This window comes from Curcuma longa, chromosome 4, assembly GCF_044706935.1.
Source record: "Curcuma longa cultivar G26 ecotype Majalengka, Jawa Barat chromosome 4, ITB_CL_G26_1.1, whole genome shotgun sequence".
In the NCBI taxonomy this organism is placed as follows: Eukaryota; Viridiplantae; Streptophyta; class Magnoliopsida; order Zingiberales; family Zingiberaceae; genus Curcuma; species Curcuma longa.
This window is the reverse complement of record NC_133864.1, coordinates 10,965,627-10,988,682: the sequence shown is the minus strand read 5'-3', so window position 1 is coordinate 10,988,682 and position 23,056 is coordinate 10,965,627. Positions and strand designations below refer to the sequence as shown.

General features: G+C 38.7%; 3 protein-coding genes across 4 annotated transcripts; 2 read left to right on the top strand and 1 right to left on the bottom strand.

The window, feature by feature from the left end:
- Positions 1-8,895: 8,895 nt before the first annotated feature.
- LOC141827465 (amidophosphoribosyltransferase, chloroplastic-like) lies at positions 8,896-10,828 on the bottom strand. Its single transcript, XM_074714716.1, has one exon. The coding sequence runs from the start codon at positions 10,808-10,810 to the stop codon at positions 9,146-9,148; it is 1,665 nt and encodes a 554-aa protein (XP_074570817.1). The 5' UTR covers positions 10,811-10,828; the 3' UTR covers positions 8,896-9,145.
- Positions 10,829-13,663: 2,835 nt separating this feature from the next.
- LOC141827383 (receptor homology region, transmembrane domain- and RING domain-containing protein 1-like) lies at positions 13,664-18,922 on the top strand. Its single transcript, XM_074714611.1, has 4 exons — positions 13,664-14,228; positions 14,332-14,556; positions 16,016-16,420; positions 18,009-18,922. The coding sequence occupies exons 1-4, from the start codon at positions 14,081-14,083 to the stop codon at positions 18,611-18,613; spliced, it is 1,383 nt and encodes a 460-aa protein (XP_074570712.1). The 5' UTR covers positions 13,664-14,080; the 3' UTR covers positions 18,614-18,922.
- A 657-nt stretch (positions 18,923-19,579) lies between these two features.
- On the top strand, positions 19,580-22,848 carry LOC141827806 (DAR GTPase 3, chloroplastic). 2 transcript variants are annotated; one of them, XM_074715135.1, is made up of 9 exons: positions 19,580-19,700; positions 20,103-20,249; positions 20,362-20,478; positions 20,599-20,742; positions 20,824-20,910; positions 21,265-21,380; positions 21,556-21,737; positions 22,298-22,355; positions 22,439-22,848. In XM_074715135.1, the coding sequence occupies exons 1-9, from the start codon at positions 19,596-19,598 to the stop codon at positions 22,560-22,562; spliced, it is 1,080 nt and encodes a 359-aa protein (XP_074571236.1). In that variant the 5' UTR covers positions 19,580-19,595; the 3' UTR covers positions 22,563-22,848. The 2 variants fall into 2 exon arrangements, with proteins under 2 accessions (XP_074571236.1, XP_074571234.1); XM_074715133.1 differs by having other exon boundaries at positions 20,091-20,249.
- Positions 22,849-23,056: the final 208 nt, after the last annotated feature.

Here is a 23,056-nt window from a genome sequence, read left to right as displayed (position 1 = left end):
TATACCATGTTGCCCTCCGCATACCCGGGGATACACAACACACTATGATGTCAGATTTATTAGTAGGAAAAGGTTGTTACAGTGACGGTTACATCCCGGATACAGGTAAGAAAAGACCAAGGGAGGAAGTTATTTCTCCGAAGAAGTGCCATTGAACATGCCCTGGACAGCAGTCTGCGCGAATTCCATCTCTTCCTTCATCTTCTGCAGTAAGCACAGAGCCGAGGACATGGATCCCTCCACATGGCTCGCTATGACATCGTCTCGGTGTGCCCTGACTCTAATGATCTCCTGGAGTCTCTGGATCTCCAGTTTGGCCCGTACCAACTCCGCCTCGGCGCTTTTCAATCGTTCTTCGGCTATCTGGGCTCGACGAAGAGACACCTGCACACGCGTCTCCATTTCCTCCGACGGATTCGGGTGAGTAGTGGATCTCACCGTCGATCCGTTGCCAGCGCTTTCCATAGCCATTGCTTCGCCCGCAAGCCACTTCTCGCAAGATTGATGTCTAAGAAAGATAACAAGAAGATATTTTAGACACCATTATTTATAGCCCGCGGCTAGAGAACTTGAAGGGCCCGATAGCGCTCCGGAAGGCGACACGCATCCCCAAGGAGAAGGCGAAAAGGTGTCTACACATCCATCGAGAAGGATCCGCCACCTCAGAAGGCAATAAGTGTTTATCTCTCTCTTTTCGCTGGTAAATTATGACATTATGACGAAAGCGGCGTGATCACCCACGCCTATTGCTGGTACAGCCACGTGGGCTGCGCCACGCGGATTATAGTTTAGTCACTTCAATCGAGACCCGCAAAGTTACCTACGCACTTGGTTCGATACCGATGGGACCCGAGCACCACTCGCTGAGACTCCGACTAAACGATAAACACAGAAACACAAACACAGAAACAAGAATAGTTGCTTTACAGTGGCAAAGCGTTCTTAAAGGAAAGGTACCCTGAGCATGGGGGGATCTAGCAAAACACCGTAAAAGAGGTTCTTAATCTTCAGAGGAGGAAGTCTCCCCGGGCAGGATATCGAACACGTGCGCCGCCTCGTCTACTGCCTCAGAGAGTTTCTGGAATGGTACTGAGCCGACGACAGGCAGGCCCCGGCGTGTTCTCGGAGGGATATATTGCGCTGTTTCAGGTCCTGAATAACCCTTTTAAGGTGATGCTTCTCCAGTTTCTCCAGGATCACCATCTCCTCCGCGCGTTTGACGCTTTCTTCCGCGGCCTGAGCTCGCTCCTCAGACGTCTGGGCCCTTTCTTCGGCGGCCCGGGCCCTTTCTTCCTCGGCGTAGGCTCTCGCTTCTGCTTCTTGGACTCGTAGGTGTAGCGCCCACATTGAAGTCTCGGGCCCTTTATGAGAACCCGGAGGGGTAACAAGTCCCCCTTCATCTGAGCTGGTCCAGCTAACATCACTGTCCATGGCTGGTTGGACTATAAGATTGACCTTCAGAGTGAAAGGAAGAAGCGAAGGAAGTACAGATGAGAATATGCCTCTTTCCCCCCTCTGTTATTTATACTCTCCCAACGGAGAGTAAGGTAGCGACTGGGCAAGGGAGAGAAAATTAATTAACCGCCTGAGGGGTGCATCTGAGAAGTCACCACCTTTCAGAAAAGTCGCGCTTCTGTCGCCTTAAGTATCCTCCAGCACGTCGTCATTAATTACGCCTTGGAAACGACAGTGACACGTCATCAGCACTCCCCATCTTAACGTGCCCGTCCGCATTACCTGTCTTACTTGCTATACCCCCGGAGTATGGACATGAATATGGTTCGATCCTTCCCGAACCGCTACGTGGTGGGTTTGTTTCCGGATGTACCACCTGGCCAACCGAATCCACACAAGGCTATAGCGCACGCTGGCTCGCGAGGCGAATTCAGTTTGGGTGCGACTCCCTGATTTGTGGCCCCTATGGTTGCTGCGTATGGCTTAACGTGATGAAGGTATTACGTTGAGTATTATTATGCGAACACGGCCAGTCAGCAGACAGTGGAAATTTTTTAAAGTAAAGAAGCACGATGGAGTCATGGGTTCAGAACCAAATTCATTCAAGCGAAAGTAATCCATACAACAAAAACTGGTTCATTTGATACGGTCCCTCTGGTTGGCAGGAGAAGGACACTGCTTAAGCAAAAGAAGTACACTATTTAAGCAAAGGGAATCAGCTATTCGCCCTCGGAGGACGAGGTTTCCCCGGACAGAGCCTTAAAGGCATGCGCCGCCTCTTTTAGTTCCAGTGATAGCTTCATCAGGTGATACTGCGCCCCCGCTAAGCGTCCCCCTGCACGTGCCAGAAGGACGCTATTGCGCAACGTCCTATTTTCTGCTACCTCCCGAAGCTGTTGGTTCTCCCACCTCTCTTGGGACACCATCGCCTCCGCCCGCCTAGCCCGTTCCTCTGCCGCTAGAGCCCGACGGTTCTCCCGACGTGTCTCTGCCTCTGCCTGACGGGCTCGTCGGCGAAGCGCTGCTATCAAAACACCAGCCCCTCGGGAGGGACCTGTCGAAGTCACCGACCTCCCTTCATTCAGGGCCGAATGGTCGTCATGGCTCGCCATCGTGGACATTCTCGAGAGATTGGTTTCCTCGAAGGAAATGCAGAGAAAGCTAACCACGATGGGCTCCTTCGCACCGCACCCTTCCTATAAATACGCACTTTCTACGGGAAAGTTAAGAAGCGCAGCAATGGAGAGGCCAGGCCACAAGTCTGCCACTTGATCAACACATTCTCCGAGATGGATTTGTTTCATTAATGACCACGGACCCGTCTCTTCAAACGCTACACCCGCATGATGTCATTAATAATATCGTTAGTGGCGCTCAGAAGGCGCGCCCTCACAGGAACAACCTCCTCAAGCATGTACTTGTTCGCTTGAGCCCATATTGGCCACGAGTCTGCCCAAGTGCTGGTCTAGTCAGTCGAATTCACATCTCCTTCGACTAGACTAGTGGGAAGGCATGTGTTATGGGCGTGCTATGGGCGTAAAGATTCAGATTAGGTTAACCAAGTCAGAAGAGGTAATAAGGATAGCCACATTCAAGGAGGTGGGTGAAGCAAGCAAGGCCCAGTCTAAGCCTCTGGTAACTCACTTGGTTAACCCCTGTGGACGAATATCGGCTCCTCCAGTCCCCCTCCTCGTCAACCGTCTCAAAGCCGAGACAAGCCCCATCTCGGATCCGTAACTTCACGACGATCCGAACTCCGTCGCAACCAGGATACTGGGACACTTGCCGAACCGAATTTCACCTCGGCTAGGAGTCGGGTTCCACTCCTGTTCAGTCTCAGGATTAAAATCCTCTTGCGATACGGGGACAAGGTCTCTCTCTCCGAGCCGAACTCACTTCGGCTCGGAGTAGAACTCCGCTTCGGCACCCTTACCTCACTCAACAAGTCCTATCAGAAAAGACATATCAAATCTCTCCGTTTCCCAAGGGTCACTCCGTCCCTCATTCGTTATGAATGTTCTTTTTGCCCTCCTACTTGTCTCTCATAAGGGGGGCACGTGCCTGATGTGACTCCTTCTTTAATGCGAGTCAGTGATGGGACATACTCGCCTGTTACACCATCCCTCTAGATACGCCCCTTGATACACCTCAGGACACGTCCATAACGGTGGGGGAACCCCAATCACATCGGGGATGAGACACTACATTTTCTCCTCCCTTAAAGGGTTAGCCTCCTGCGGGAAAAGGTATGCAACCACGGGCCCAAAAACTTTTCTTCCATCTCCCGTTTTTCCTATCCTCTGATTCTGCAGTCGCTAACTTAAGCATCGGAGTGGTCGCGCCGGGGAACACCCCTGGCCCTCCATCTCACGGACTTCTTTCTTGCAGGATACTTACTACTCGTCCTCTTGACCGCTCAAGCGATCCCAGGCGAGGTACTGTAGAGGGAGTTAGCCGCTCGGTCCAGAAGCAGATCTCAACCGAAACAATAATTATAAAAATAATGTTTTATGATGTACAATAAAGGTACATTCATTCAAAAAAAAAATCTTCATGCAATCGTTCATGTAGAATTACTGGAGTGATAATTTTTTTTTTTATGGAAGAAGATAATGGAAAAAAATTATCTTAAGACAACACACTTAATCTTTTTTATGGTACAAGATTCTACAAATTCTACTGAATTTTGATCGTTCTAAAATTAGAAACACTCTTTGATTAGTGATTCAGCATAAATCACATCAAAGAATAAACGATAAAAATAAAAAAGAACGTCTCGAGTTTTATAATGTACGCCCTCTTTTCAATTAAAAATACTCTTTAATTAGTGATTCAGCATAAATCGCATCAAATAATACAGGATAAAAAAAAAAGAATGTCTCAAGTTTTATAAATCATAAAAGAACCATCTAAAGAACGTCCTTTTTTTTAAAAAAAATAAAATAAATAAAGAACACCTCTTAGATAGATTCAATAGGATTGTAACAACTTATAACTACTATAACATATAAAAATTATCAAATAACCACTACAACTTATAAAAATTATTCAATAATTATCACAACGTGTACAAACTATACAACAACAACCAACAACAACCAAACCTTATCCCACTAAATGAGGTTGACTATTATAATTGTTATAATATATTTAGGATTTACACCATAACAAATAACTAATATAAGCAGGGACAGATCCAAAAAAAAAAAAGATAGGCTAGACTTTGGGTGTAGAAGGGATGAGCTAAATAAAAAAAATTTTACAAAAAGAACTAATATGTGTGAAATCTTTTTTACAAAATTTTTTTTACAACAGATCAAAAAATCTTTGAAGTGGACTAGAATCTAAGATAGCTCTTGAGAAGATCCATTCCTGACTACAAGATATAAAAACTACCAATATCTATTTCAACATATTTAGAATAAGTTTACGATTTAAAATTTTGATTGTGTAAAAATTATCGAATAGTTATTAGAATATATAAAAATTATCCAATAACGGTTATAACGTATTTAAAATAAATTTAAATTTTAAAATCTCTGAATATTATTATATCAAATTATTATTTAACAAATTGATAACTACTACAATCTTAAACTCACCTTAAATAAATTGCACAACTAATTAAATAACTTTTGCATATTATAATCACTACTATTCGTTATAGTTTGTATAGATATAAATTTTAAATTCTTCCTAAATATATTATAATAATTATTGAATAACTTCTACATAATAATTATAAATAACTATAAGATGTTTTTAAAATAAAATCATTGATGAGATATCTATTATTTTTTTTAAAAAAGAGAGGTGATATTTCTCTTAATTTAATTTTAAAAAGTCCGTTTGATTTTTGTCTGAGAATAAAAAAAATTAAAAGTTCAACAACTTTGATAGGAGGAACAAATTGACCAGAAACTCTTTCTACTGCAAATATGCCTCTTCCTTTGAGTGCATCAGCAAGAAAAATCCAACAGCAATATCCACACACATCCAACCAATTATCAAAATTTTTTAAAAAAATATTTAAAGCAACTGATCTCTTTAATCCAGTCAATGGCCAATAGATAAACAGTCAAGAACAACAAACAGACAAAATTAGGGAAAAAGAAACATCATTGAGAGTTTAAAAATCTAATCCACAACATTAAACTTCTCCAAGAATTTTGTATTCTGAGCAACCTAAGAATTACGGATGATACTTAAGTCATTTGGTCAACCATCAAATGAAAAGATGTTCATACGATAAGTGCAAACCTTCAATGCTTAATGGAAAGCTAAGTGAGAAATTTGTGTCACAAATATTTGCAAAATTCTACATGGACGATAGCATTAGCATCCAACCATTAAGTTGTATATCAAGCACAATGACAATGAAACAGATTAATTTTTACAGAAAAACAATAACAACAGATCAAAGTATTTATAGTTTGTAGGGATCTATATGCGCGAAAAACCGATTAAACCACATATATCGCAGCGGAAAACAGGATCCCTCCAGAAGATCCATGCGAAAACATACTCGTTTGACGATTCTACCTACTAGAATCGAGTTTACCTTCGATGCGTGCCCTTCGCAATCCCGACAGCAACTCTTGCCTTCAAGGTCGTCGGATCTCAGCACGATCAGTGTGTTCGCGCCTCTAGGTATCCACACGAACACTGAAATGGAGTAGAACCGAACTGTGGTGCTAGCCACAAAGTAAGGTTCGGCCAAGGGAAGAAGAAGAGAGGAAGAGCAAGAGCAAGAGCAACCAACAACCCTTCATCAAGAGCCTCTCACCCTCTTTTATAGCCCATCATGGATGAAGGGGAAATTAATATAATATTAATTCCGAAATTAATATTTTATTAATTCCAATGCATCTCATGCAAAAGATCTTTCTCCTCTTTTAATGAAAGATCATGCATCTCATGCATGACAATCTTTCTCTTCTTTTAAGGAAGATAATGCAGCTTTTTAATTATCATGCATCTCATGCATGATAGCCTTTAATCAAATTCGAATTTTGTCTTGTGTGACTTGAGTCCAACTCGAGTCTCACACAATCTGAGCTGACTTGAGTCCAACTCGAGTCCAATTCGAACTCGAGTCCAACTCAATCCGGATTGACACTTAGGGCTAATTTTAACAAGAGTAGCATTTATGTTCTTCAAAGAATAAAGAGATACCAACTTATCAACTGAAAGCAATCACAAGATATAATACGAAGCAAGAAAAACTTAAAGAGCAAAGTCCACTAGTCCTCCAAGTATGTTCACTATTGTTTCAACCAGAAAGGGTAGAGATCACTACATCGCATACGAAACAGAAGAAAAAGAGTTACCCCAAGCAAAACTTCAAAGGCAGTTTAGATCACAAGACAATAATGAGGTGCAGTTAACAAGAACCTACATATGTTTAATCCACTTGCAAATTTTCATTTCTAAAGAGCTTACACATTCAGATATTTCAAGAGCAAAATCCAGTAGTCCTCCAAGTATGTTCACTATTGTTTCAACCAGAAAGGGTAGAGATCACTACATCTCTGACTACTATTATACCAAATTATTATTTAACAAATTGATAACCCCAACAATCTTCAAAGGCAGTTTAAATACATTGCACAACTATAATAAGGTTTGCATATTATAATCACTACTACCTTATAGTTTAATACTTATAAATTTTAAATTCATCATAAATATATTATAATAATTATTGAATAACTTCTATGTAATAATTATAAATAACTATAAAATGTTTTTAAAATAAAGTAATTGATGATATCTATTAATTTTTTTTTAAAAAAAGAGAAGATATTTCTCTTAATTTAATTTAAAATAGTCCGTTTGATAAAATTAAAAGTTCAACAACTTTGATAGGAACAAATTGACCAGAAACTCTTTCTACCGCAAATATCCCTCTTCCTTTAAGTGCATCAGCAAGAAAAATCCAACAGCAATAGCCACACACATCCAACCAATTATCAAAAATTTTTTAAAAAAAAATATTTAAAGCAACTGATCTCTTTAATCCAGTCAATGCCCAATAGATAAACAGTCAAGAACAACAAACAGACAAAATTAGGGAAAAAGAAACATCATTGAGAGTTTAAAAATCTAATCCACAACATTTAACTTCTCCAAGAATTTTGTATTCTGAGCAACGTAAGAATTACGGATGATACTTAAAGTCATTTGGTCAACCATCAAATGAAAAGATGTTCATACGATAAGTGCACACCTTCAATGCTTAATGGAAAGCTAAGTGAGAAATTTGTGTCACAAATATTTGCAAAATTCTACATGGACGATAGCATTAGCATCCAACCATTAAGTTGTATATCAAGCACAATGACAATGAAACACATTAATTTTTACAGAAAAAACAATAACAACAGATCAAACTATTTATAGAGCAAAGACAAGAGTAGCATTTCATGTTCTTCAAAGTATAAAGATATACCAACTTATCAACTGAAAGCAATCACAAGATAATAATACGAAGCAAGAAAAACTTAAAGAGCAAAGTCCCACTAGTCCTCCAAGTATGTTCACTATTGTTTCAACCAGAAAGGGGAAACAGATCGAAAAAGAGTTACTCCAAGCAAAACTTCAAAGGCAGTTTAGATCACAAGACAATAATGAGGTGCAGTTAACAAAAACCTACATATGTTTAATCCACTTGCAAATTTTCATTTCTAAAGAGCTTAAACATTCAGATATTTAAAGAGCAAAATCCAGTAGTCATCCAAGTATGTTCACTATTGTTTCAACCAGAAAGGATAGAGATCACTACATCGCATACGAAACAGAAGAAAAAGAGTTACCCCAAGCAAAACTTCAAAGGCAGTTTAGATCACAAGACAATAATGAGGTGCAGTTAACAAGAACCTACATATGTTTAATCCACTTGCAAATTTTCAATTCTAAAGAGCTTATACATTCAGATATTTAAAGAGCAAAATCCAGTAGTCATCCAAGTATGTTCACTATTGTTTCAACCAGAAAGGATAGAGACCACTACATCGCATACAAAACAGAAGAAAAAGAGTTACCCCAAGAAAAACTTCAAAGGCAGTTTAGATCACAAGACAATAATAAGGCGAAGTTAACAAGAACCTACATATGTTTAATCCACTTGCAAATTTTCATTTCTAAAGCATTCAGATATTTAAAGAGCAAAATCCAGTAGTCATCCAAGTATGTTCACTATTGTTTCAACCAGAAAGGATAGAGACCACCACATCGCATACAAAACAGAAGAAAAAGAGTTACCCCAAGCAAAACTTCAAAGGTAGTTTAGATCACAAGACAATAATAAGGCGAAGTTAACAGGAATCTTCATATGTTTATCCATTGCAAAATCATATGTTTATCCACTTGCAAAATTTCATTTCTAAAGAGCTTAAACAATCAGAAATTTAAAGAGCAAAATCCAGTAGTCATCCAAGTATGTTCACTATTGTTTCAGCCAGAAAGGGTAGAAATCACTTCATAGTTTATGAAACACAAGAAAAAGTGTCACTCCAAACAAAACTTCTATGTTTAGTCCACTTGGGAAATTTCATTCCTAAAGAGCTTAAACATTCGGAAATTTAGCCAAGGAAAAGTTTTAAAGTAAGCAGACAGAAAATTGGAGGCTCATTCAAATTAGAATGCATAACTTAGAAATAAACTATACCGAATTATGGTAAGGCAAATCTCAAACTTCAGTCAGCTTCACAGCCTCCTGCTCAGTTGGTGGCACAGGATAGTTGCGAGTGAAGCATGCATCACAGAACATGTGGCTTTCATCAGCAAAAGCTCCCCTGAGGCTGTCGAGTGAGAGGAAGGCAAGCGAATCACAGCCAATCTCCTGCCTCACTCCCTCGACATTCATCCTGTTGGAAATGAGCTCTTCGGAACTTGGGGTGTCAACACCATAGTAGCAGGAGCCAACAATGGGAGGGCTAGCAATGCGCATGTGGACCTCTCGAGCTCCTCCAGCAGTTTTGATGAGATTGACTATCTTGGAAGAGGTGGTGCCTCGCACAATTGAATCGTCGACGACGACTACACTCTTCCCCTCGAGGATGGTCCGGACAGGAGCGAGCTTCAGTTTGACGGCAAGGTTGCGCCCTTCCTTGTCAGGCTCGATGAAGGTGCGGCCTACATAGTGGGATCTGATGAGGCCCTGTTGGAATGGGATCCCGGAGGCCTCGGCAAAGCCGAGCGCCGCAAAGAATCCTGAGTCGGGCACCGGGATGACGAAGTCTGCGCCGGGGACGGGGGACTCACGAGCCAGAGCAGCACCGAAGGTGTAGCGGGAGGCGTGGACTGGGTGACCGAAGACGACGGAGTTGGGAAGGGCGAAGTAGACATGCTCGAACACACAAGCTTTGCGGGGCTTCTCGGGCATGAGGCAGGCGGATGTGATGCTCATGTCCTGGCCGTCGACGACAAGCACTTCGCCGGGGTTCACCTCGCGCTCAAACTCGGCGTTGATCAGGTCGAGGGCGCAGGTCTCGGAGGCAAACACAATGGCGCCATTAGGGCGGCGCCGGCCCATGACGAGTGGCCGGAATCCGTGAGGATCGCGCACAGCAAAGAGCTTGTTTTCGGTGAGGAAAACGAGGGAGTAAGCGCCCTCGATGGACTCGCAGGCCTCGACGACGCGCGAGAGGAGGGGGCGAGAGGAGGAGGTGGCGATCAGGTGGAGAATCACCTCGGTGTCGGAGGAGGTGTTGAAGATGGAGCCTCTGGATTCTAGATCGAAGCGGAGGCGCCGGTAGTTAACGAGGTTACCGTTGTGGGCGACGGCGAGCTTGCCAAATCGGTAACCGGCAAGAAAGGGTTGGACGTTGGCGAGGGCGGACGCTGCGCCCGCCGTGGAGTACCGCACGTGGCCGATCGCGGAATCGCCCTTGAGCGGGGCGAGGGTGCGGGGATCGTGGAAGACCTCGGAGACGAGACCTAGGCCGGTAGCAGAGCGGATAGTAGTTCCGTCGGAGCAGACGATGCCGGCGCCCTCCTGGCCCCGGTGCTGGAGGGCGTGGAGGGCGAGGGAGCAGAGCTTGGCGGCGTCCGGGTCGCCGATGATGCCCACGACGCCGCACTCGTCGCGAGGCTTGTCGACATCATCGAAGGCGAAGGGAACCGAGGGGTTCCCGCCGGAGGAAACGGCGGATGGGATGAGGCGGAGGGACGAAAGGCCGTGCGCGGTGCGATTAGGTCGGCGGCCGCAGAGAGAGGGATAGGGTTTTAGCTGGGTCTTGATGCGGTAAAAATGGGAGTTTTTGGTGAGTCGGTCATGGCGGTGGGTCTCGGCGTTGGTTGTGGCAAGGGAGCGAGAGGAGACGGAGACGGCGGCGGCGGCGGCGGCGGCCATGGAAGAACAGTGATTGGCCGGCCCAGAAAGGCAACTCGGCGGACGGGGTCTAATAATTCGCCCACAAATAGAAAAAAACCCCAAAGTTGAAAAATATAGTCAATCGCCCAGCAATTTTGGGAAATTACTAAATTATATTCCTCAAAAAGGAAAGGATAAAAATAAAAAGACATCCTTTTCGACGTCTATTTTAATTTTTTTTATTACAATTATATATAATTATTCAATTATTCTATGATATTATTTAAATATTATTATCTCTTATTTAATTTTTAAAAATTAATCGTTATAATATAGATGAAATTATAATTGTTAAATATGGAAAAAAAGAATTCATATTATAATAATTATAAAATCATAACTATTACTGACTAACTCAAGATTTAACTAAAAAAAAATAATAATAATAACTCAAGATTTAACTAAAAAATAATAATAATAAACAGTATTAGATAGTAAATGAATTAAATTTTTATGGTATAATTACTCAACTGTCCTTTAGTATTAGTATCGCCCGTTTAATTTTTAAAGTACTTTGTAATAATTATGAAATTGTAATTGTTATAATATAAGAATGATAAAAATTTTATATTTTAATAATTATAAAATTATAATTATTATAATATGTTTGATTGGCTTAAAATGTAAGTTAAAAATAATAATAATAAATAATACTAGTTGAATAATTATATCTGTATAAATAGTAGGATAGAAAAAAATTAAAATAGGAGGTCTCTTGACTCTCTTCTATGATTTGAAAAAAAAAACTCCCTTATGATTTTTGTCCAAAGGGAAAAAAAACATAAAAGCTTTAGAAAAGCCCCCCTAATTTCCATTATGACCGCTGTATGGCCCATAATAAATAAAAGGCCAAATAAGGTTTCTTCTTATTGAAATTCCAAAAATGACTTTACCTTCTTTGGAAAAAATTATAAACAACCAACCTGAATGATAACTCGAGGACTAGGCTGTAAATTAACTAAACTTTTGCAGCAAAATTGATATTTAGTTTGGTAAGAGTTTCATTTTATTTTATTTTTTATGTTCATTTAATATATATCAAAAAAAATTTGAATAACTCATTTTAGTCTTCCAACCCAAATTAATATGTAACAATTTTCAAGTGTCTATTAGATGTTCATTAATTTTTTATTTATTAAAAAAATTTAATTTACGATAATAAAATTATTCATTTGTGTTTTCAACATTCAAGTAATTGGTCTCACGATCATCTGTAAAAGGTAAATCAAGAAACTATAATTGACTACGACGAGAGAACATCATACCATACCTTGCCACTCTGCATTGTGCATTAGGGGCAAGATCAACTTTATATAGTGCTAGATTGGGTGATCATTAGATTCCATTATTATCATATTTTGGTAATTACAACATGGCATTTTACACTCTACTCCCTAACTTGGGTGTGAGAATTTTCCATCTAAACCCATTTTATGGTGCTCATAACTATTTGTTTACTTGGAGGGAAGAAATTGGGAAAGAAACATGATCAAAATGAAAGATACAAAAAATTGAATATAATTTAGTAGCTTACTCCACTTTAATTTCTTCCAAATAAAAAAATGATAATTTTTTTTTCCTCCACTAATTTTATCCAAGCAAAAATGAAAGTGTAGTGAATTACTATCCTTATATTTCTTTCTAAACAAACAAAATAACTTATATTTATATTTATCCTTGAAAAAATGCCTAATTATTTAAAATAATAAATGATAGAAGATAATTTATTATTATTATTATTTTAGTTTTTTTAGATTTTAACTAAAATTATTCTAAGTAATTTTGATCAACTACTTTACATTATACAAAATTAGTTCACATTGCAATAATTTTTACTAATATTATTTTAATCATAGTAGTTTTTTTTATCAAAATTATTTAATTATAGTAATTTTAATTAATATTTAAATTATTTTGATAGAAATTATTTACAGCAATTTAATATTAAAATTATAATATTTTAAGAATAATAAAATAAATAAATAAATGCTCTTTTAATATTTTATTAACTGGGAAGCTCAGGGGCCCCACAAACTTCATTCGCCAACTCCGTGGGCCCCTCTTCTTAAAAATTGTCCACGCTACGATGACTCTGATCCACAACCAATCAACGTGCGGGTCCCGCAAAGCGAGTCCCGTGGTTGCTAGAAACTTCGCGTCGCGACTCGCGACGCAAGCATCGCACCGGATCAGCATCGTCCATCCTCTGGCGTTCTGGAAGATTCGTGCGGATCGCTTTAAGATTCGGACCCGCGCACACAACCAGACACCGCCATCAAACTTCAATATACCCCCCATTGTTTAACACAATTTTAAAATAGTCCATAATCATTCATTAATATCAAAACGCACCTAATTTCCCTATTTGCTATCAAAAATTTCACATTCATTCAATATATATATAAATTAATCAAAGAAATAATTCTATTAAATTAAATAAATATATGTAAACATATATGTATTTAGATTATTAATATTCATAAATAAAGAATAACATAATATTTATAAATAATGTGCAATTTTAAAATAATGAATCATTTCATCTAAATATATAAATAAATTAAATTTAAGTCAAATTTAAACTAAACTCGAGTTATAAATAAAGAAATTAAGTCATAATTATTTTATTAATTTGTGTTAATTTTAATCTATCCCTATCCTGATTTATATTATTAAAGAAACGTTAGGGCGTTTTTAAAAATTAGTAAATGTTTGGGGACGCAATTTAAAACTTACCTATCGGATTAATTATGGCAATTTCCATCTAAATCTAAATTATTTATGTAAAGTGATCTGTGATTTGACATGATAATCATCTGAAGGCGGCTAAATCTCGGGGGAAATCATGAATCGAAGAGCTCCGATGGTAGCTCGTCCCCTATGGAATCCGACGTCTCCATCAACCCTTCGCCATTGTTTTCGTGACCAGGAGCTCTCTTTTCCGGGTTTTCTCTCTGCGAAAAATTCGATTTTTGGGGGATCCTCTCTGCGTTCTGGTGTACGACACCCGCGCCTTGTGCCCTTTCATCGCAGATTGCTGTGGTTGAGGTTCTGAATCTCTTTTCCGGGTTCTCTGTCTGCGAAAAGTTTGATTTTGGCGTTACACTGCGGGCTGTGATCTCGTTCAGTTTGGATTGGCGCGATAGAAGGATTTTTGGATAGCGGCAGCTCGAAGGGAGTGGGAAAAGGGTCAAAGTTTGGGTTTTGGAAGTTATTAGGGTTTCTTGCGCTGTGCCTGGTTTGCCTACTATGGGTTTGTTCAAGCATGGGACTGAGAGGAAGCAGATGCTAACTCTTTTCCTTCTTCTCGCACTGCTGGTTCCGGAAGCGGCTGGTAATGTGGTGCTTATTGGGAAAAATGTGTCTTTATCGTTTCCGGACGTCGAAGCCAATTTTGGTGAGCTTGTTGTTGTGTTCTTCGCGAGGTTCATTCGGCTTTGTTTCATGGTTTCTTCGTTCTCATACATTTTTGCAATTGTTTTTCTTTGTTGTACGTCCAGCTCCACCAGTAAAAAAATCAGGTGAATCTGGAATATTATATGTTGCAGAACCGTTAGAAGCGTGCACTACTTTAACAAATGAGCCTTCTGAGGATTTAGGAACTCCATTTGTGTTGATCAGAAGAGGAAAATGTTCTTTTGAAGCCAAAGTCAGGAATGCACAATATGCTGGGTTTAAAGCTGCAATTGTATTCGACAATGAAGATGGAGGGATCCTGATTTCAAGTAAGTTTTTTATATTCTTCTGCATTCAGTGTGACTCAACAATAAACTCTTCAGCACTGCAACTTTATATGATTTTTACCGAAGAGTATAATATTTAAGAAATTTTGTTATGGTCGATGAGAACTATATATGCAGTTGCATTGTAGTGGGCCAGAGTAAGCAATACCATATTTGACAAACTAGTGGGAGGAAAATGTTAGGAATTTATAATTCCATAAGATTCAATTATGTAATTTCTAATGACAATCATACTTTGCATTACATGACCAAACAATTAAGTCTTCATTAACTGTGGTGGGAATTGGGAGTAGGCGTTATGAGGCAGGAATGACATCAATTTTGTAATTGGTTTTCACTCCCATGTGAAGTCATGGGAATGGGTAGAAGTGGAATGTAGTGAGCATATTGGTTTGAGAAAACATTCCAAATGTATAGATTTAAATGGATATAGGTTTAAGGCACAAAACTCATTCCAAATGATTACCAAATACATACATCAATATCTACAAGTTGTTATTACATTTCACTACCAAATATCGCTAAATTCTGGATGCTCGTGCAATCAACATTTAATTTGCCTTTTAGGCAAAAAGATGGGTTTGTGTAGCTACTAAATAATACACACTGAAGTTGTTCTAGCAAGGATGAGAATGTTGAGATGAATGCATAGGATAATAGGAGAAATATATAACAAAAAAGTATTTGCGAAGTGTTATGATGACAAGATAAGAGACAGAAGGATAAGATAGTGTGCCAAATTGGTTAGTTGAATCAATTAGAGTTATAGGTGAGGGGTAGGAGCTCAAAGAAAAGTTATCTAAGAGATGCTGCCTAGGTTCTAATAATGATCAGCCTTCTACCTCAAGGATGGATTAAGATCTGTGCAACTTCCCCAAATAGATGGCGCATAGACTTCCTCTTCTAGTATTTGCTTTGCTAATTTCTTATTTCTTATAATGCTTTGTCCTCTTGGGATCATTCATGTTCAGCACGTGATGTCACATCATAGTTGTCTTTTGCAACAACTGGCTACTGTAGTTATTATTTTTCCAATTATTTGCAGTTTGAAGTTATTAGAACTAAAGAAGAAAAGGATAGTTGAATCCATGCAACAGAAACTCAAAGCTGTATGTTGACAAAAGTTATAGGCTAGTCGATAAGACAAAACAAGAACATAATTTACCTTTGTTGTTTCTTTTTAGAGCCTTTACTTGTACTTGTAATTATCTTTTACTTAACATTTTAATATATTCCTTTTTAGCTTAGGTAAGCATATTAGTGTTGATCCTCATTTTCCTATTTGTGATTGGTCGATTTGGATATGATTGGTCCTCCTATTGCCAATGGTTTCAGGGAATCTATGTCTTTTGCAATCAATTGCTTGAGTTTGTTCTATTATATTGTGGTCAACATTTAGTCCTTCACCTTAAGTGATCCATATTTTAATGAAATATTGCAGTGGCTGGAAATTCAGTCGGCATTCATATCCATGCTTTGTTCATTTCAAAGGTTTCAGGAGAGACACTGCAGAATTATGCTGGCCGTGCTGATTTGGAGTTGTGGATCTTACCTACCATCGACAGCTCAACGTGGTCAATCGTGGTCATTTCGTTCGTGTCACTACTAGCCATTTCTGCTGTGTTTGCTATGTGTTTTTTGGTGCGCAGAAATATTATAAGACGCGAGCAACCTCCACTTCCGAACATCCGTGAATTTCATGGAATGAGCAGTCATTTAGTGAAAGCAATGCCAAGTCTTGAATTCACCTCGGTCATTGAAGATAATTGCACGTCAACAACTTGTGCTATTTGCCTAGAAGACTATTGTGCAGGGGATAAACTTCGTGTGCTTCCATGTCGTCATAGTGAGTATTTTGATCACAATTTAATCATAATTTCGTTTCTTTGAGTTTTAGTCTAAATAAAGTGTGTTTGATTTTCAACGCTACCTTTTTTTGTTATTTTGAAACTGCATAATTCTGTGCCATTCCCAGCTCGACTAAATAACAAACAAAATCTCATCTTAAAACCAACGGTCCTAATACTCCGTCAAAGCTTCATTAAAACTTAAACAAGTTGTTATGCTCGGCAAACAATATATATACATAAACTAAGGACCATACTGTCTGGTTACTGTGGTTAGTCCTCCACTTGGAAAGAAAGGTAGAAAAGGAAGTCTTTACGATCTTCCTGCCAATTTATCTGTCCAAATGGGCCGGAAAATAACTGGTGGACAGTTAACTACTGGACTTGCTGCTTTTCTTTAATTTTTGTTTTATTTTTCCTCATTCATGCTTGATGACAAATATGGAAAAAATACTTCTGTTTTCTTTTCTTTTTCAATTCGCGTACTTTGCTAATTCTTCCCACCCTAGTAAAGGCACAGTTCTGTCTTTTAATACTTAAAAGAGTATATCTTGAAAACAATTTTGAAGCGTGGATGATGAATACATAATTCATTCTTTACAACAGCTTGAATCATTAGAAACGACACATAGAGCTCCATGCCTCATGTGCTACAGGCGTATCATAGACTCATTTAACGTATTTCACATTGGTCAAGTCTACTTTGATACACTCTCCATAATGGTGTACCGAATGGAAGGGTGCCATGATGCTAATAAGGAATATTTTTTGGTAGATCCTTTTGTTTATTTAAGGTAGAATTTTTTCCAAATTTGATTGAATCTTCTTAGATATTGGATTACTTCTTTCAAAGAATATCATACCTAGAATATTTTTGTTTATTTCAATTTTGTGTCAGTTAGGGCCTTTGAAAGAGACCCCAATCCCCCTTGTTAATTAATCTTCTTCTTTGGAATAATTTTTGTCTTCGGTAAACTTAATCCTCGAACATGCAATCTTGCTTTGCTCTAGTGCCATTTATCGACAAACATGCTAATCATTCTTATCGGCATGCTGCAAGTAGTAGAAGATTGGCTCAGGTCCCTCATGCTACAATAGGAGACAATTTACATTCCCCTAATGGTTAGCCTAGTTAAGAGGGGTTATCGCATTCTTGCTTTGACAATTGGAACTGCACACATTCCTCGTCGTCTACTAGTAGCTTCTTTCCTTATCCTTCGTCATTAGATTGATCACTGCATAGCACATATGCAAGTATATTTACGATTGTTAAGTTATTTAAAAACTAGAAGAGAAGTTTGATGTACATTCTTATATGATTCACATATTTATGCTATTGCACATTTGTAGTTCTTACATCGTATGCGATGAGGATACTAAGTGGTTTACATAGACAAATTTTTGTTGGACTTGCCGGTTGTTTTTTATAGTTTGCTATAGCCTTAACCCCTTGCAGAATTTTTGTTGAACATTGCGTGTTTACTAGCCATTGTTTATAGTCGTTCTTTTTCAAGTATCGTATGACTCATGAACGGCGGGCAATTTGCTCTTCCACACTTATCTTCTTCGTTTTGAATCGTTCAACAGAGTTCCATGTGTTTTGCGTCGACTCCTGGCTCACTACTTGGAGAACATTCTGCCCTGTTTGCAAGCAAGATGCAATGGCCGGCATGACTACTCTTCCAGCCTCGGAGCGCACTCCCTTACTTTCTGGTGCAACTCCAACAACCAATGCTGTATCATCGCCGTTTCATTCACCTGCAGCAGCATCCCCAGCCATCCGTATATCTGCAATGCCGCCGCAGTCGCATTCAAATTCTCAACCTCATTCCTATGCTAGTTCTCCTAGTTCCCGGCCTATCCGAATAACACCACTTCATCTCCAGTCTAATTCAAGTTTAACATCTGGCATTTCTCATATCCCTAACCCACATTGTTCTTTCGGATACTCACCATCTTTGGACCTGAGAAATTCATCATCCCACAGATCTCACTCTTATCTCATATCTCCTCATTCTGTTTATTCACCTATCAATTCGAGACTCGGATCCTCTTACATGCCGGGCTCGAGTAATCCAGCCTCCAACTATCTCGCAGCATCCTCCGGTAGACAATCGTACTTACGACATTGCACCGAATCAGAAGCAAGTCTTTCTGCTCTAGCCTCCACACATTCTCTACCAGGATGCTGATCCTTACGATAGCTGCAGTTTCCCTGGATAGCAAGCATGATTTGTGACGAATATCGCAAAGTCGACTTATCGTATGACGGTGATACGCTGTTTGTGTACATGCTGATTGTTCGGTTTATATCGTTTCAATCTTGTTTTGTTGTTGTTGTTGTTGTTGTTACAGCTTCTTTCTCAGAGTAGTAGTCGACGCCCCTTGGCTGAAGTTGAATCATTCGATCGATCGATAGATGTATGAGTTCTTTCATTGACCCAAATGTATCCATCATCTTACATGTTTGTATATACTTTGACATTCATGGATGACTTAGTGATGCAACCTCTCGATCTTGATTCTTGAGATGTATTTTATGTTTCTCGATTTACTTTCCTTATAGATGGTCGTGAAATCGATCATGTGGAATCGTTGAGATGGTGAATTTTATCTTTTGTGATTTATTTCCTTATAGATGATCGTGAAATTGATCGTATGAGACTGTTGGGGTGTGTGGAACGTTTGAAGTTAACTCATGATCTTTTGCCACTTGAGATGTATTTTATATTTAATTTTGATTAATAATTAATTATCGACTTAAGAAATTTGTTTTGAAATATATAAAATTTGTAATGGTCAAATATAAAATATACAAGAGTTTCCTTTCTTTTTTTCAAAAGGCTCCTTTGAGTTTTAAATAATTAAGATATTAAATTTAAATGTACCTATTATAATAATTTTAATTAATTAAATAATAATTATTATTTATTTATAGTAATTTTAATTAAGTTAAGTTCGATTTACTTTATATATCGTGTTACATTTTTTTTTAATAATCTCCTAGTTCACACGTCAGTTGATGGGTAAAATGGAAGTTAGGTAAAATTTTGGGAGTAAAATTGAATTTTTCCATGGAAAAATTTAGGGGGCCGAATGAAATTGTTCGGATCGGTTTCCTGTTTCTCCTCTTGCCCTCTTTCCGCCATGGAGATCTTTTTGGTCCCTTCTCCCATGGCTTCCTTGGCGCTTCCTCCGCACCCTCGCCCTTCGCTCTCCCCGTCTCCACGGCTCAAGAAGACCTCAGCCACCCGCGCTGCTCTCGCTCTGTCGAACGCGGTAAGCCCATGTAGCCTCCTCTAGGGTTTTATCGTCAACTATTCTCCCCCTCCTCATTCACCTACATGGAAACTGTCACTTGTTTCATGAACTATTTCTTTTGTTGCAAGATGCGTTTTCTCTGTGAATGGACGGTGAAAGTTACCATTTTTATTTCTAACTGTAGCTGGCTATAGTTTCTTAGCAAATAGTTCAAGAGCTTGCATTGCCTCATCCTGTGAAGTACCTTTCCTTCGATCTACATGCTTATTGACTTTATTCGTTCATGTTTCTGTCTTAATTAGCAGATTTTAATGATTTCTGGAAAAAACCATTGTCCATGTTTGATTTTTTTTTTTTGTCAATTCATATTTGTGTTGTCCCTGAAATAGGTTTCTAATATTCTCAAAGACTGTACTGCAGGTTCCTGGTGGAACACCACTAACTTGGACCCTGAAAGATAAAACTAATCTTCCAAGTGAATGGAAAAAGAGCTCCCTTGAAGGAAGTGATTGGGAGAAGTTGGAGTCTGATTTAAATCATTGGACTAGGCTGTTGCGCCCTGTACAGGTACACATAAGGTGTGCATTAGGACCAGTCTTTTAAATTATTCTTTCACCAAGTTTATGTTTTTGCATTATCGAGTGTTTTAGCATTGAATCTTCACCTTGAAACTTTGCAGTGGTACCCGGGTCATATTGCTAAATCAGAAAAAGAACTGAAAGAACAGCTTAAGTTAATGGATGTTGTCATAGAAGTTCGAGATGCTAGAATTCCACTGGCTACCAGTCATCCTCAGGTTAGTTTCAAAGTCTACACATGAGAACTAACAGCAAACTGACTTCAGTGCCTTAGCAATAAAAAATGAATTGCAAGCGAATTTATCAAATTCTTTTCTTGTGTTTCTCTGAACGATCAGATGGATTCCTGGCTTGGAAGTCGTAAGAAGATTTTAGTTCTGAATAGAGAAGACATGATATCTACTGCAGACAGAAATGCATGGGCTACTTTCTTTGCAAGGCAGGGAATAAAAGTTGTTTTTGCTAATGGGCAACTTGGAATGGTACACCAAAATCTTGACCAGAACTAGATTTTTAGCTTAGGCGCTGGAATATTCAAATATTAGTTGTTTTTTCATATGCAGGGAACGATGAGACTTGGGAGACTTGCAAAATCTTTAGCTGCTAGTGTGAATATTAAACGCAGAGCAAAAGGGCTACTTCCTCGTCCAGTAATTCTCATTTTGTGCAAATTCTCTTTTTTCCTGATCATTCTCTTTGAAGCCATAGTCCCTTTTTTATATTTTCTTATCCTAATCCCAAGCAAGAGTTTGGCTGCAAAGAGCTTTGTATCCAATAGAATGCACACATGCTGCAAATTTACAGCTCGAGCCATGTAGCCTACTTTTACTTATGTAACAAAGTTCTATTAGTCACTTAATTTCTACAGAAGCATATAGAAGAATGATCATAAGATATTGCTTTTATGTTTAGGTTGATTAATGATATCAATTAATTACATGTGCCTTAAAGAGGGAAGATTGCTTATATGTTTTTTTTTCAATGTTGTCCTGATTTTGGTAAAGGTACGTGCTGGAATAGTTGGTTATCCGAATGTAGGTAAGTCTTCTTTGATTAACCGGTTGCTAAAGCGAAGGATGTGTCCAGCTGCTGCAAGACCTGGTGTTACAAGAGAATTGAAGTATGTTCTTTTCATTTTTTCTAGTTCAATAAACTTCTTATGAGAAACACAGAAAATTGCAACTTTAGATTGAAAAACTTACATCACTAGATTTTGTAATCTTATGTTTGCTCTTATTTGACTCGGAAACTAGTTTTGGCCTCTCAATTATTTTGGCATCATCATCCTTATACAGATGGGTACGATTCGGCAAAGATCTCGAGTTGTTGGACTCTCCTGGCATATTGCCAATGAGAATTAGTGATCAGGCAGCTGCAATAAAGCTTGCGATATGTGATGACATCGGAGAGAGATCATATGATGTTGCCGATGTTGCAGGCATTCTTGTGCAGATGCTGACAAGGCTTCCCGAAGCCGGTTAGTTCTTTTCCTAGACTTGTGAACTTTATACTATAATCATCATGTTTTTCCTGCTGCCACTTCGATGTACATTTGCGTAAACTTGTCTTGAATGTCTAATGCTTGAGGTGAAATCTTCAGTAGACTTTTAGCTCGACTATCAGTAATAAACATTCGAAATTGAATTGTTATACATGGAAATTATAGCCCAGTAGTGTTTGATAGTCCATAGAAAAGTAAGCAGGTTAAAAGCAGACTATTTAGTGCTCAGGATTCATCTGTATTTTGTACAAAGAAATCTTGTTCATAGATATAGACTGCAAAAGACAGGTTATGATGGTTAAACTAGTCGATAACTGGCGCATTGTATTTTTTTTTTATAAATTTAAAATTTTAGTGCTTAACATATTCAATGTTTATGTCCTTGCTTAACATATTTAAAATATAGATATTGCCGATAAAGTTGTTGCCTTGTGACCATATTAGAAGTATCACTAAGAGTTATTTATACTATAGAAATGATTTTAAACAATAAATTGCCTTTTCTTCTTCTTCTCACCAATGAAGTCTTCCGACAGGTTCAGAAACTCTTCGCAGACGGTATAGGATTGATTCAGATGATCAATGTGGTAGAATGTAAGTTTGCTTCTCAACCAATTCTACTTATTTCCTTCCTGCTAGTTACGAGAGTTAATTTGGTAGCTTGCCCGATAACTCAGATTCGTCGAGAAGCTTGCCCTCGAACTCTTTAACGGAGACGCCAACCAGGCTGCTTTCCGCATATTGAACGACTTCAGGAAGGGAAGATTTGGTTGGGTGGCCCTGGAAAGGCCTCCAAAGTGAACCTCTGGTGTTCAGGATGTCTGTCTATATTCCTCTGTTTTGTTGTAGCAAGTGCAGCAAGCTTATCGTCCTTGCAATGCTCTCTCATAGATCAGTTCGATCAGTGTTCTAAAGATCGAGCTCCCTCCCAAGTTTTCGCCTTCAAACTGTCATCTGCCTGGTCCAGGCGATCGATTCCAGTCGGTTGTTCTAGTAGACTTCACAGAGAACACAGGTAACTTTTATGTACTTGGAACGGGTGTATCGTTACTACAACAGTAATTTGACAAAAGGAAATTTCTACTCATTGTGTTCTTTAATTGCATGACACATCGAATAATCTAAAAATTATTTATTGAGAAGGTTTTCATCGTTTACATTTTGATCGGATGAGCGTTTCATTTCTAATTAAAATCGAATGAACATCTTGAACTGTTTAAAATATCTTTACATTATCTGATAATTAATAATTTCTTATTAACTTTTATACATTGTAGAAATTAATATCTAATTTC